This window comes from Crotalus tigris, unplaced genomic scaffold (genome assembly GCF_016545835.1).
Source record: "Crotalus tigris isolate CLP2741 ecotype Arizona unplaced genomic scaffold, ASM1654583v1 scf7180000024339.11422700, whole genome shotgun sequence".
NCBI lineage: Eukaryota > Metazoa > Chordata > Lepidosauria > Squamata > Viperidae > Crotalus > Crotalus tigris.
In genome coordinates this window covers 6,193,323-6,208,556 of record NW_024100509.1, presented here as the reverse complement: position 1 = coordinate 6,208,556, position 15,234 = coordinate 6,193,323, and the positions used below count along the sequence as shown (strand labels likewise).

At 38.7% G+C, this 15,234-nt stretch overlaps 1 protein-coding gene across 3 annotated transcripts in view; it reads right to left on the bottom strand.

The window, feature by feature from the left end:
- The window catches only part of POLR3F (RNA polymerase III subunit F), a 54,472-nt gene that overhangs the window by 38,709 nt on the left and 529 nt on the right, over nt 1–15,234 (bottom strand). For all 3 annotated transcript variants that reach the window (XR_005554630.1, XM_039326167.1, XM_039326166.1), the window contains exons 2-4: nt 9,159–9,276; nt 8,316–8,383; nt 5,225–5,292 (exon numbers count right to left, since the gene is read on the bottom strand). Coding sequence is in view for 2 of the 3 variants with exons in the window: in XM_039326167.1 (XP_039182101.1) it covers nt 5,225–5,292; nt 8,316–8,383; nt 9,159–9,276 (254 nt within the window). In the remaining variant the exon portion in view is untranslated. The remainder of the gene's footprint in view (nt 1–5,224; nt 5,293–8,315; nt 8,384–9,158; nt 9,277–15,234) is intronic.

Genomic DNA, 15,234 nt, shown 5'->3' with positions numbered 1-15,234 from the left:
GTCTCCTTAGGCCATTAAGTAGGATTTTAAGCTGTTCCATCATCAGTCAGCAAAAAAGGGAAAAGGGGGGGGGGGAAATCCCATTTTTAAATCTAACCCTAACTTTCTTTTTGTGCCAAGCAGGCTTCCGTATCAGTGCCTTTAAATCCTCAGATGGGTCTCCCTTCATTCCTACCCACGTTGTTTGAATCAAGGGAGAGCATCCAGTTATCAATTTTTCAAAGGAACTGCCCCCTTTGAAATCATTAGATTGTTGCCCTAATAGTTCAAATCTCAATGTTTGATTTAAAGAATTTGTCATCAGTTCAGTCTGGTTTTCTTTTTCTTCCAGTTTTGTCTGGCTAGAATAAAAGGTCATATCCGGTGTTGTAGTTGTTATTTGATTGTCTAGATTGTCTAAGTTCTCAGTATATTGGGTTTGCTGATCTTTGACATCCTCCATCTTTTTTTTTAAAAAAAACCCCAAGTTTTATTAATTTTCCATTTTTACAAAACTTCAGGTATTAAAGAAGCAACATGGTGGTTGGGTAATACATAGTCCAATGTATGCTTTTCCATACATATGTCAGTTTACGTCATCAAAATTTTCCTCTCCGTTTCCCTTAATTCTTATATCAGATTCAAATTGTAGCTGGCCTTCTTTAAAATCCACTTTAGTGTTAATTCCTTCTTCTTCTGTTGCTTTTTGAGCTGTAAGTTCATCTATTGAAGCCAGGGCTGCGTTTTGTAGCTTTAAGGTGGCACATATATCTTTCAGTCTGGAATTCATTAGCTCAGTAGCCTCTAAAGTTTTTCAAGTATAAATTTGAACTTAAGCTGTGGGTGGTATCCCTCCATTTCTGTGGTATTTGCAAATAGTCCTTTAGTGGAGGCTATTTTTTAATGAAAGTCAATAAGTATCCACCTCCATTATAGAGAGTTGTTTTCGCCACCCAGCTGTTTCAAGTTCTTATCTTTTTTGATAATATCAAGGACAAATTTTAGTCTCAGAAGTCTCAGTCAGAAAAAAAATTTCACTTTCTGAACCATATTTTGCCACAAGATGTCCCCAGTAACATGCAAAGTTAAGCTTTTATCAGGTTCAAAGAAGGAAGAAATATTCCTTTTTTTTCCAGCTTAACAAACTAGCAAAACAATAAGTCTCTGTGAGAGTAAAAAACTTTTTGGGAGCCCAGATATCCAGAAATTACAAGTCCAAATATTTAGTCGTTTAGTCTAGTTGTTCTTTTTTTTTCTTTTCCTCAGCTTTATATTCCCAAAGTAGGCAGGAGCCGCAGAATTGAGAAGGGGGAAAAAGGTATTTGCAAATAGTTGGGAAGCAGGAAAGGTAAGGTAAGGTCTCATCCAACTCCTTCAAGTTGCTTTCGATGTGCTTAGTAGTGCTTTGGGCTTTCGGCAGGAACAGCTTGGTGATCGGCCATGTTAATGGCCTATCTTTTCTTTCTCAGTCCAAAGGAGCTGCCTCAGATCCAATGGAAGGGCTACCACCCTTCCACGGTCAGTCGAGGGCCCTCTTCAGCAATGGTCGCCCCTCCAGAGCTACTTTCGACCATTTGCAGGGTCTTCCGACGGAGAAAAACCAGGCGGCGGAGAGAGCAGCTTCTTCGTGCGCTCGCCGGTGCCGCGATCACAAACTGGAAGTCCGACATCCTCCATCTTAATGTTGCTTTCTTCAGTTTCTGTTGCTTTTTGAGTTGCAGGTATTTTGGCTGAAATCAGAGTTTGATTGTCAAAGTTCTCAATAAATTGTGTTTGTTGTGTAGAATCCTCTTTGATGTTGATTTGTTCCTCTTCTATTGTTTTTGGGTTTATAAGTTGATCGGAATCTGGGCTTCAATTTGTAATTTTAAGATGACATCTTTGTTTTTCACTCTGAATTTCATTAGCTCAGTGGCTTTGAGAATTTTTTCAAGTATAAGTTTATAGTTAAGTTGTGGGTAGGATTCCTCCATTTCTATGGTGATTAAAGATAGTCTTTTAGTGGAGGCTATGTTTAGGAAAGTCAGCAAATGTCCACCTCCACTGTTCCTAGAAATTGTTTTCACCACCCAGCTGTTTCAAGTTCTTATCTTTTTTAGATAATGTGAAGGGCAAATCTAGGGAGTAAGCAAGCCTCACAGTCAAAGAAATTCAGTTGCTGTACCAGGCTTTGCCACAAGATGTCCCTGATAGGCTATAGAATCTTTTTCCAGACACCAGTTAGGCTTTTATCTAATTAAAAAAACATTTTCCCAACTTAACAAATAGGTAAGATGATAGGTCCCTGTAATATGAACTTTTTGGGACACCAAAATATCCAAAAAATCAAAATCCAGTTATTTAGTTGTTTAGATTATCTATTCTTTTCTTTTTAAAGCTTAGTTTCCCAGAGTAGGCAGACACCGCTGTGTTAAAAGTGGAGAAGAAATTTCAAGAGGCTTTCACAGGAAGGTAGTTGGGGTAAAAGAAAGGTAAGGAAAGGTCTCACCCAAATCCTCTGCGGTGCTTCATTGTGCTTGATGGTAATTTTGGCTTTCGGCTGGCACGGCTTAGTGATCGACCATGTTAATGACCGATCTTTTCTCTGACGGTCCAAAGGAGCTGCCTCGGATCAAACGGAAGGGCTACCGCCCTTCCGCAATCTGTTGAGGGTCCTCCTCACGGTCTTCGCCCCTCCAAGGCCACTTACGACCCTTTTCAGAGTCGCCCGACGAAGGGAAACCAGGCAGTGGAGAGAGTGCTCTCATCGCACATCCGCCAGCGCTGCGATCCAAAACTGGAAGCCAATACTTCGTGTGATCTTGATTCTACTCCTCTGTTAATGCAGTGTAGAACTGTGTTGGGGTTTTTTTGGCAGCTGCAGCACTGCCGGCTCATATTTAAGTGATTGTCCACTAGAACTCCAAGATCCCTCTTGCAGTTACTATTATTGAGTCAGTTACCACCTATTCTATACCTGTGCATTCTGTTTTTCTTGTCCAAATGTAGATTTTTACTTTTCTCACCACTGAATTTCATTTTGTTAGAAAGGGTCCAATGTTTAAGTCTGTCAAGATCCTTCTGTATTGTAGCAATTGTAGCAATGATCCACATAATCTACATACTTCTTTCATACTATTTAATCCACAGAAAGACATGCTGCTGAATGGCAATCTCCTGAGAAGTTTTGTTGCCTTAGAAGCTTGCAGAATAAAAAAGTCATCTTCGAAATATACGTCACCTTCCTCTTTTCTGCCATGGACATCATAACAACAACAACAACAACAATTTTATTGTCACTTTGAAAGTATACCAATCGGCATACATCAAAATGAAATTTTGTTGCATACAGCTCTCAAAGGGTCATCACTTCCAATATACAGTCCTTGTTCGTGACCAGCTCAAGTTACAGATCTTCCATTTTAGTCTCTAGGAAGCGAACGATGGCAAACAGAACAGATGGAAATGGAGCTCCATGTGGATTATCCCTTAAATTAACTTGTATTCCTGCACGACAAACTCGCCTCCTTTTCTTTTTCTGATCTTGTCTCTTCCATCTTTTCCTTAAAGGGGCCTCACTCCTTTTTGCCCCTGGAGAACGCTGCCGCCCCACCAACTCCTCCAAAAGCCTCTCTCCCATCCTCTGGGCCTGCTGACAGCCTCATCCAGTTCCTTCGCTCCATAAGCTTCGGGACTTCTCCTCCTCTGCCTCCTTTGGAAACAGCCCTTATTTGCAATAGAATCCATCGCTGGGCCAGCAGTCAGATCTTGCTGCCGGCAGAACAATTTCAAACAGCACCAACGACTTTTAACAGTCTCACTAACAGTTCCGAAACAGCTAGAAACTCGCCATGGCAGCAAAGATTGTCAGTCATATGTTGTATGTTACCTTAGTTCCACCACATTGCTCAAACACATTAAAACCTTCCTGATCGTGTGGCCTATATCCCTTAATATCTCTCCCATAACTCTTCACCTTCGAGAGCCAATGCAGCTGCAGCCGATCCAGGCGCCGCCATCTTAGAACTTAAACATTTTCTAGTGGCCATGAACAATCCTGACATGGGCTCTCCACAATTATTTTTTCTATTGCTTTCTTCTGCTTACTATAGAAGACGTACATAGATGATGGCTCTGATGGCGCAGTGGTTAAGTGCAGTATTGCAGGCAAACTCTGCCCACAGCTGGAGTTCAATCCTGACAGGACTCAAGGTTGACTCAGTCTTCCATCCTTCCAAGGTCAGATTACTGAGGGCAATATGCAAATATTGCTGACATTATAAACAGCCCAGAGAATACTGTAAAGCACTATGGGATGGTATATTACTCTAAATGCTATTGCTACGTAGATCCAATGACTCACAGAAAGAATGCTTTAAGACTGTTGTATAGAGAGCTGTAGCAATTGCTGTGTCATCAACAGGTGCTGAATAAATAGCTAATAATAAGTATGGCTATTATCAGTTCTCATAACAGGAACTCAAAGAACAGAGTTTTGTTTTTTTTATTCCAGATGCATGGATGATAATTTCATATAATAATAATATTAAGAACAATAAAACCATCTTTGTGCAGATGGGCACATTTATGAAACTATTTTTTGTTTTTTTTAATGAGTCAGTAAACCAACCAAAGACAATCTGGGAATTAACAATCACAAGCATCTCAATCACTTTTTATCAAGACTCCACCCAGTTTTCTGCAACTACAACTCTTTAACTAGTTTCAAAGGACAAATGCAGGCCTTGACCACCAAAGATGATGTCACAGGAGGATTGGCCAAACTGGGAGGAGGAATCAAGCAGGGGTGTCTGGAATCTCTACATAGGCAGAAGAGGACAGGGTTCAATGCCCTCTCCCGAATGCCATTAAATCTTATTTAGTATGGTCTAGGTGCAAACTACCAGTCTGAGAAGTTTCTTATATTATAGCCATGAGCAATAAAATAACTAACTGAACTCTTCAAGTGGGGATCTGATTGTTTTCACTAGACAGGGATAGAATACCAAACAAACAGCTGCCAAGTCAACTACATATTCAATACATTTTCTACAAATTAGGAAATGATAGAAAGAACCGTTAATTTCTGATTTTTCTTTTTTCCTACTATTTCTTGATCACTTATGTATGAAAATGAATTTGTCTAGATTTTTTTATATTTGCTTAGCAAGCTTTCAGTAATTTTCTCATACTTTTGGAATTCCACCATATTCAAGAACAGGACAGCTATCGTACTTCACAAAGAAACAGTAAAACAGACACAGACCTTTATTTCCTGCATCCTCTATAATCTGATATACCAGTTTCTCCTGATTGTCAGATCCCTTCATTTTGCTGCAAGAAAACAGAATGTAAAGTGAACATTTTTTCAAAAAGATTTGGTAAATATGGAAAATGAATAGCACAAGTGAAGTATTGTTTCCCGAAACTCCATTGAGAGATAAAGCTAGTCTTGAATAATTATAACCACTGGAATCCTCTCAGTGAATCAGAATGAGATCACTTGGCTGCTTGATCTCTCACACAACAACTCACATGTGTTCCTTCCTCCCAGTAGCACATCTACTTCAGGGCAAAATGGTTCAAAGCCTTCAACAAAGGAACTTATACTAAAAAAAGCACCTTTTGCTGTTGCTATTATAAATAATAGAAAAGTTAAAAAAGAAATCCAACATAATCCAGTTAAAAATAATCAGGAATTAAGCAAATACAAAAATGGGATATTATAAAATCTCCACCTATCAAAGTTAACATATGCTAAGTTCTAGATAGTCCATCTGTTCTATCCCTGAAGATAAGAAAAAATTTTTTATAGTAAAGTCTGCTTTTTATTCTCAATATTAGAGTACAAAATCCCAAAATGTTTCTTTTAAAGTTTGTTATATTTGCTGATTGATCTTTTTGACATTTTCTTTCTTCAAATACTTTGTAGGTTATAGAAAACTGATTGCATATCTCAGACCTGAAGGTTCCAATAAAAATCCTAAGGGCTCTACAGAAGTGAAATGTGTCCCTCTTTTCTGAGTGAAGGGCACAAATCCAGCAGTACAATCTGATGAAATGAATTCACTTTATGATTAAAGTTTGGATTCAAACTTTATACCACAGTGTATGAGGGAAAAATGCAAAAGTGTTTTCTGGAAGTAACTGGATTTTCTTTTTCTATCTTTAAAAGATCCTGGCTAAAGTTAAAACAATCCACAAACTGATTTTGATCATTGGATAGATGGACCCTGTCACTTAAATAATTTTAAATCAGAACATCAGCTTTTAGCTAGGTTCCTGAGAAAAAAATATTAAATAGAGAGAGCTCACTTATCAGCAGTAACTAAGTTAGCAAAAAAGAAACTGAATTGGAAAGTTTGGGTGGAAAGACATGTCAGAGTGAAGATAAGAGTCTTTATCCAAGGATATCTCTCAGCATAAATTTCTGTTTATGAAGGCTATTTAAGGAATAAACATCTGTATTAAGTTTGTTATTTTTATCCCATTGAGTATTTGAAATAAGAGAAATATAATTAAGATTAATAGAATTTGAAGGTTGACTGATATTATTTTGAGAGATATTTCTGTATTAATTCCATTACCCCTCTACCCCCACCCTCTTTTTATTTTTTATTACAGCCTAAAGTGTCAATATTCCAAATAAATGCATTTTTTTACAAGAGCATAGAATCAAATACTAAGATGTGGAAATGGAAATGGCTTCTGTGAAGTAGATCTCCTCTAGGAATGTGTGCTTAATGGTTTTAACCCATGAAAGTCAGGCCAAAACTTCATAAAACTATTGAGATTATGAGGGACACACAGCTTAGCCCTTTCCAAAGAAAAAAAATGCTAAAGGCAGCCAAAACTTTTGCTCTTGGAATTGAGGGTACTGAGCACAGCCTTGGGAGAGCTGTAATCTCTTTCCTAAATATTGGGAAAATGAGGGCAACTCTTTTTTTTTCCAATATGAAAAAAATGCTCCAGAACTGGGCAGTCTCATGAGAGGAAGAAGACAATGAAGGTCAGTTGCACTGGTGGACAGCAGGATAATGAGGGTAGCTGATGTTCAAAATGCATTTTAGGTTTTGGAGGAAAAGAATTCTGGTTTGTGCCCTTGGAGTCTCCTGGGCATTTGGAGCTTCCAGCGGAGTATCTGCTTTGTGCCTGCAGTGGATGCTTTCTAGGCATTTTGTTTTCTGGACATGGAGACTTTTTGCTGTGCTGCTGGCCAGGCCAGGGCACCTACAGCTTCTTTCTCTAGCCTCCCTGTGCTCATGCCATGTAGCAGCACCCCCATAACTTGCATGTGGCCTGCACCAGGCCTCCCAGGGACTCTCCCCACCGAGGCACCCCATGGTATACTTAACGATGGAAGTTGCTTAACAACCATGCCTGGGAAAGCCATGATGGAATCAAAGTTGAGCCAGGTCATGTGGTGACCACCAATGACTTATGACCAAAATTCCAGGCTCAGTTGTGATTGTACTTGTATTTCCATTTGGACCTGCTACCTTATGAAGGGATAAATGAAAGTTACTTAATAACTCTCCAAAGTACCTGGGGGTAACATTGGACAGATCAGTAACCTGACAACACCTAGAAAAAAATAGCTGCAAAATTGAAAAGTCGCAACAATTTACTGAGTACACTGGCTGGAACATCCTGGGGTGTTGATGCTAATACCCCATGAACAACAGCCTTGGCTTTGGTTTATTCCACAGCTGAATATTATGCCAGTGTGTGGCTTAATAGCATCCACATCCAAATAGTCAATGCGTATCATCTCTGGCACACTGTATCCTACTCCTGTGCAATGGTTACCATTTCTTAATAATATCATACCACATTAGAAGACAACAAGCTCTCATTTGGCTATGGACAAGGATGCTGAACAACAAGGCTCTCCCTATTCACCAGGGCTATGCACAGTCCATTACAAGATTGAAATCACTTAGGCCAGCATGGAAAACAGCTATTCACCTAACATCTACTCCCTTTAACCCCAAGAATGCCTGGAGAGAGGAATGGTCCAAGGTACTTTCTTGTGACCTGACCATTAGTGATCTCTTTAACAAACCACCTGTTTTTAACCTGCCTCACTTTGTCTGCATGAAACTGAACAGGTGTGATACTGGAAGTACCTCTGCCCTGTATCTGTGGGAATGGAAAGATTCTCTGATTTCCTAGAAGAGACCACTACTGTACCCCTGAGAGGTTTTTGTGTATAATTACGTGAATTGTGTGTGTATGTTTACTTCTCTTCTGTCATGTTCTCATGTTATGCTGAATAAATCAATAACTTATACTTTTTCATACTAAGAAACTCATGGACAATTTTAATAAAAGAGAGTAAAAAAAATAATCCATACGCAGCATTCTGAGATTCCTTGATTCTGTAGAGAAGTCCACCACTGCTTCTCAAAAGATCTAGTTGACCCTAAGAGAATACACACAATTTTAAAGCATTTCCACAGATTTCTAATAACGAATGCATAAGCATATTTCCTTACTGCCCATTTGTGAGGGAAATGGGAGATTAAGAAATATGAAATATAATAAATAAATAAATATAAAGTCCTCAGTCACATTAGTCAAATTCAGTAACCCTGACCTTTATTAGAATAATTATTTTATCTTTCTTCTGAAAATAAATGGATGGTTTACACTTTTAAGAGATGCAGACATATTACCTAAAGCTCCTGATTAAAAAGCAGAATATAAAGACATTCCAAACTATAATTATTTGCAGATAATTATAGCAAACAGATACATATGTCAAAAAGCATATACTGTCTACAATTTTCTGTGAACTTCTATTCATTGGCAAGCTCATATTCCTATTATTTCATTTATTGTTTAATTTTTACTTATGCTGCTCCATTTGAAACTATCTCTGAATCTAATAAATATGTAAACAGGAATTAAACAGTTAACAGATTATAAAATATTGTAAAAAGAAATAATAAAATTATATGTTATTTTAAAAAAACAGGTTTTTTTTCCAAACAGGATGAAGGACACTAAGTTCATAAGGATCCTGGTACAGCAAAGATGCACCAATCTAAATATGAACTTATAGAGTAATGAGAACTGTAAACTGTATTCTTACTTTAAAATAGTATTCTTAACACATAGAACATATTTTTATTTCAGACTGCAGCTAGATAACTTTTTTAAAAACAACAACCACATACAATTCAGGAAGCTCTTACCATAGATAGCAGTCGGTTAATGGCCATAGCCCGTTGCTGAGCTTCCATGTGAGGCATGTCGTTCTGAATCACTTGGTCTGTAATACCATGGGGAAACTGATGGCACAGCTCAATTATCCTGGGCAAAACAGAAGTAGTAAGATAAGACTTCCGGTTCAGCGCAGCTAGCGCTACAGCCAAGGATCAAGACGATCTGAGCCCTACAGCTGATTTCTCTCTGTTTGGGGACTCTAAATGGGCCCAAAGCCACACGGAGAGGTGGCAAGGAAGGAGGGAAGCCCACAGATCCTGGGGAGATGGCGGTTGATCCAGACGTCTGGGGAAAGCTCTCCAAAAACCGACAGAAGAAAGGCTAGCGTCATTCGTGACTCTAGCCCAGTGGTTCTCAACCTTTTTAATGCCGCGACTCCCAACCGGTCGTACGTTGAGGACTAAACTGGTCATAAGTTGAGGACTAAACTGATCGTAAGTCGAGGACTACCCAACCGGTCGTAAGTCGAGGACTTTCTCTGCCCGGGAGTGCCGCGCATGCGTAGTGCCGCCCCCCTGCGCCGGCCAAGGCGTAGCTGGCAAGCAGCAAAGACAGAGGAGGCCGACCAACGGCTGGGCCACCAGCTGGCCCAGACCAAGGGAGGTAAGGCACCCGCCAGAAAAGGGGAAAAAATGGCAGACAGCCTTGCTTGGTGACCCCTGTGAAATGGTCGATTGACCCCAAATGGGGTCGCGACCCATAGGTTGAGAACCGCTGCTCTAGTCCAAGCTACATGCAGACGAAACCAAAAAGCACTAAACTAAGCGTGATTGTAAACAGCGTGAGTGAACTGGGTAAGAATATTGATTTTCTCTCTTCTACTTGACTGATTTCCTGAAAAAAGAAAAAGAAAAAACCCAAGAAGTAAAAATCCTCTGAAACTGAGTGGCAAATTAAGTTTAGGGGGGGGGGGGGAACAGAAAATTCAAAGATGGACTGGTGCTGACATCTAGTGGTGGGCGAAAATACTGCCCTAAATATGCAGCCCAGAAAGAAAAACCTGTTGTTGTGACCTTCAGGGTTCTGATTAAACAAAGAGCAGCTATAACAAAAGAAAAGAAAACATTGTGGACTATCTACAAAGTGAGAACTATAAAACTTAGAAAAAATTGACCTTCCTGGACTATAAATATTTTTTAAATTGTGACTTTAAAGTGATTGGCAGAGAAAGGATTTTGGTTATTATGGAGCATCAGAGATCTGCAGAAAGAACATATCAAGAAAAAATAAATATTTACCAGGAGGAAATGTATGTTCTGTTACAACAGATGCAAATGATATTAACTTCAAACCATGAAGAAATTAAAAATGAATTTGAAAATTTAAATAAATGCATTCTCAATTTAACGTCACAACAATTAAATGATCAGAAAACAAAAAAGAGAGAGATCATGTAAAGCATGAATATAAACTAGTGGAGATTCAAGTAGAGAAAGACTTATAAGAAACATTGAACATGGAAAAGATAACTTGTACTCTAAGAAAGTAAATTTGAGGATAAGGAAAAAGATTTTACAAAATGGATTGCTGAGCTGTTGGGAGTACCACAAGAAATGGGGAGAAAAGGGATGATGAGAGAAATCTTCAATGAATATGAAGGGGCAAAATCTTTTTACAAAGACATGATGTTTGATTTGCCTATTATATCCACAACAACATTTGCAAGATTATAGAAAGACTTTTTGATTCAATGGAATATATTGATTGGGAAAGATGCTTGGCAAAAGAAGAGGGCTAAAGTGAGAACTGAGGAATTAGATGATGGGGTGTATCAGAGGGACCCCTTTATGGATTACTGCCTTGTCGTGGCGAAGGGGCTTGTGTAACTCAATGAAGCTATAAGCTATGCTGTGCAGGGCCACCCAAGACGGACAGGTCATAGCAGAGAGTTCTGACAAAATGTGATCCACTGGAGAAGGAAATGGCAAACCACTCCAGTATCTTTGCCATGAAAACCCCATGGACAGTACTAAAAGGCAAAAAGATATGACGCTGGAAGATGAGCCCCTCAGGTCGGAAAGTGTCCAATATGCTACTGGGGAAGAGCAGAGGGCTAGTACTAGTAGCGCCAGAAAGAATGAAGCGACTGGGCCAAAGCCGAAAGGACGCTCAGCTGTGGATATATCTGGTGGTGAAAGGAAAGTCCGATGCTGTAAAGATTTTTTCTCCATAGGAACCTGGAATGTAAGATCCATGAATCAAGGCAAGCTAGATGTAGTCAAAAAAGAGATGACAAGACTGAACATCGACATCTTAGGAATCAGCGAACTAAAATGGACAGGAATGGGTGAATTTAACTCAGATGACCATCAGATATACTACTGTGGGCAAGAATCCCTCAGAAGAAATGGAGTAGCCTTCATAGTCAATAAAAGAATAGTAAAAGCAATACTGGGATACAATCCCCAAAATGACAGAATGATCTCAATTCGAATCCAAGGCAAACCATTCAATATCACAATAATCCAAATCTATGCCCCAACCACTGGTGCTGAAGAGGATGAAATTGACCGGTTCTATGAAGCCCTACAGCACCTCATAGAATTAACATCAAAAAATGATGTCCTTATCATCATGGGGGATTGGAATGCTAAGGTAGGAAGCCAAAAGATAACCGGAATAACAGGCAAGTTTGGCCTTGGAGTACAAAATGAAGCAGGGCACAGGCTGATAGAATTTTGTCAAGAGAATACGATGGTCATAACAAACACTCTTTTCCAACAACCCAAGAGACGGCTCTACACATGGACATCACCAGACGGTCAACATAGAAATCAGATTGACTATGTGCTCTGCAGCCAAAGATGGAGAAGCTCTATACAGTCAGTAAAAACAAGACCAGGAGCTGACTGTGGCTCAGATCATGAGCTTCTCGTTGCAAAATTTAGGCTTAAATTGAAAAAAGTAGGGAAAACCACTAGGCCACTCAGGTATGAACTAAATCATATTCCTGATGAATATACAGTAGAGGTGACAAATAGATTTAAGGAATTAGATCTGATATATAGAATGCCTGAAGAACTATGGATGGAAGTTCACAACACTGTACAAGAGGTAGCAACTAAAACCATCCCAAAGAAAAAGAAATGCAAGAAAGCAAAATGGCTGTCTGAGGAAGCTTTGCAAATAGCTGAGGAAAGAAGGGAAGCGAAAGGCAAAGGAGAAAGAGAAAGATACACACAATTGAATGCAGAATTCCAGAGAGTAGCTAGAAGAGATAAGAATGCCTTCTTAAATGAACAGTGCAAAGAAATAGAAGAAAACAACAGAATAGCAAGGACCAGAGATCTCTTCAAGAAAACTGGAGATATGAAGGGAACGTTTCATGCAAAGATGGGCATGATAAAGGACCAAAATGGCAGAGACCTAACAGAGGCAGAAGAGATTAAGAAGAGATGGCAAAACTACACAGAAGAACTATACAAGAATGAGCTTAACATCCCAGATAACCACAATGAATGGTCACTGACCTCGAACCAGACATCCTAGAATGTGAAGTGAAATGGGCCTTAGAAAATCTGAGCAACAACAAAGCTAGTGGAGGTGACAGTATTCCAGCTGAGCTATTCAAAATCTTAAAAGACGATGCAGTAAAAGTGCTACACTCAATTTGCCAGCAAATTTGGAAAACTCAACAGTGTCCACAGGATTGGAAAAGGTCAGTTTACATTCCAATTCCAAAGAAAGGCAATGCCAAAGAATGTTCAAACTATCGCACCATTGCACTCATTTCACATGCTAGTAAAATTATGCTTAAAATCCTACAAGCTAGACTCCAGCAGTATGTGGATCGAGAACTACCAGAAGTACAGGCAGGATTTTGAAGAGGTAGAGGAACTAGAGATCAAATTGCCAACATACGCTGGATCATGGAGAAAGCTAGGGAGTTCCAGAAAAACATCTACTTCTGCTTCATTGACTATGCAAAAGCCTTTGATTGTGTGGATCACAACAAATTGTGGCAAGTTCTTAAAGAGATGGGAGTACCAGACCATCTCATTTATCTCTTGAGAAACCTATATGTGGGTCAAGAAGTAACAGTGAGAACTGGACACGGAACCACTGATTGGTTCAAAATTGGAAAAGGAGTCCGGCAAGGCTGTATACTGTCGCCCTGCCTATTTAACTTGTATGCAGAGCACATCATGAGAAAGGCAGGGCTAGATGAAACAAAAGTTGGAATTAAGATTGCCGGGAGAAATATCAACAACTAAGATATGCAGATGATACCACGCTAATGGCAGAAAGTGAAGAGGAACTAAAGAGCCTCTTGATGCGGGTGAAGAAGGAGAGTGCAAAAGTTGGCTTGAAACTCAACATTAAGAAAACCAAATCATGGCATCCGGCCCTCTCAATTCCTGGCAAATAGATGGGGAAGAAATGGAGGTAGTGACAGATTTTATTTTTCTGGGCTCCAAGATCACCTCAGATGGGGACTGCAGCCAAGAAATTAAAAGACGCTTGCTCCTGGGGAGGAAAGCTATGGCAAATCTAGACAGCATACTAAAAAGCAGAGACATCACCCTGCCAACAAAAGTGCATATAGTCCAGGCCATGGTTTTCCCAGTTGCAATGTATGGCTGTGAAAGTTGGACCATAAGAAAGGCTGAGCGCCAAAGAATTGAGGCCTTTGAACTATGGTGCTGGAGAAGACTCCTGCGAGTCCCTTGGACTGCAAGGCGTTCAAACCGGTCAGTCCTAGAAGAGATCAACCCCGACTGCTCTTTAGAAGGCCAGATCCTGAAGTTGAAACTCAAATACTTTGGCCACCTAATGAGAAGGAAGGACTCACTGGAGAAGGGCCTAATGTTGGGAAAGATTGAGGGCAATAGAAGAAGGGGACGACAGAGAATGAGATGGCTGGATGGAGTCACTGAAGCAGTAGGTGTGAACTTAAATGGACTCCAGAAGATGGTAGAGGACAGGAAGACCTGGAGGAACGTTGTCCATGGGGTCGCGATGGGTCGGACACGACTTCGCAATTAACAACAACAATAACAACAACATCAGAGGGAATATTTAAAAGTTAAACACTTGTTTGAATATGATTGAAGAAACAGAAAGATTTTAGTTTAAGAGGGACAAACCTTCCAAGTAAGACAGTATTTTTTCTTTTCTTTTTCTTTTGTTTTTTGATATGAGAAATATAAAAATGTTTGGGATGATCAATATAAAGGAAACATTTTAGATATTTAAATGTAATTGATTTTAAGAATATTCCAATGGATAACTAAAAAGAGAAAAAATGTTTTGAATAGAGTTAAAAGATTAGATGATTGGATTTATTAAATGGAACATTTAAAGATTAAACATAATTTTAATTACGGGTAAAAAGAACAGAAAAAAATTGGGAATAAGTGTACACTAGTTCAAGAGGGATATGTATTTTAAGTAGTATATTATTTTCTTTTTTTCTCTCCCTTTTTTTCCCCTCTCTCACGTCTTTTCTTTTTCTATGTTTTTCTTTTGTGTCTTTTTCTTACTTATTTTTTAAGACATGAAAATAGATTTAAATACTTTAAGGTAATTAACTCTGGGAAAATTTTAACCAGTAGAAATGTTTTGAACATGTAGGAAAAATAAAATTAAATAAGAATTGTAAACAGGATTCATGACAAGGCAACCAAGATGACCAGATAGAAAAGAAGCATGATATTGATGTGATTATTATTGGTAGAAATTTTAGAAAAATCTTTATATTTGTTACCTATCAAATTAATAAGAATTGTATTAATTTAAGGTTGCAAAGAGAATATTATTGGAAGAAAAAAATCAAGCACAACTATTATGTGGATTTTGGAATATAACCCAGACAACAGGCTGTTTACCAAGTATCAAAGTGTTTATATTAAAAAAATCAATAAAATATTTAGTAAAAAAGTATTTTTTAAAAAAGTAGGGGTAAGATAAATACAGTTAACTCTAAATTTGTGTATTTTTTTCTTATAAAATTAAGAGTCTACCAACTGAGGCTATAAAACAAATAAAAAACCACACATAAAGAGGTAAATACAAATGAAAAGAAATATAAAAACATGAAACAAT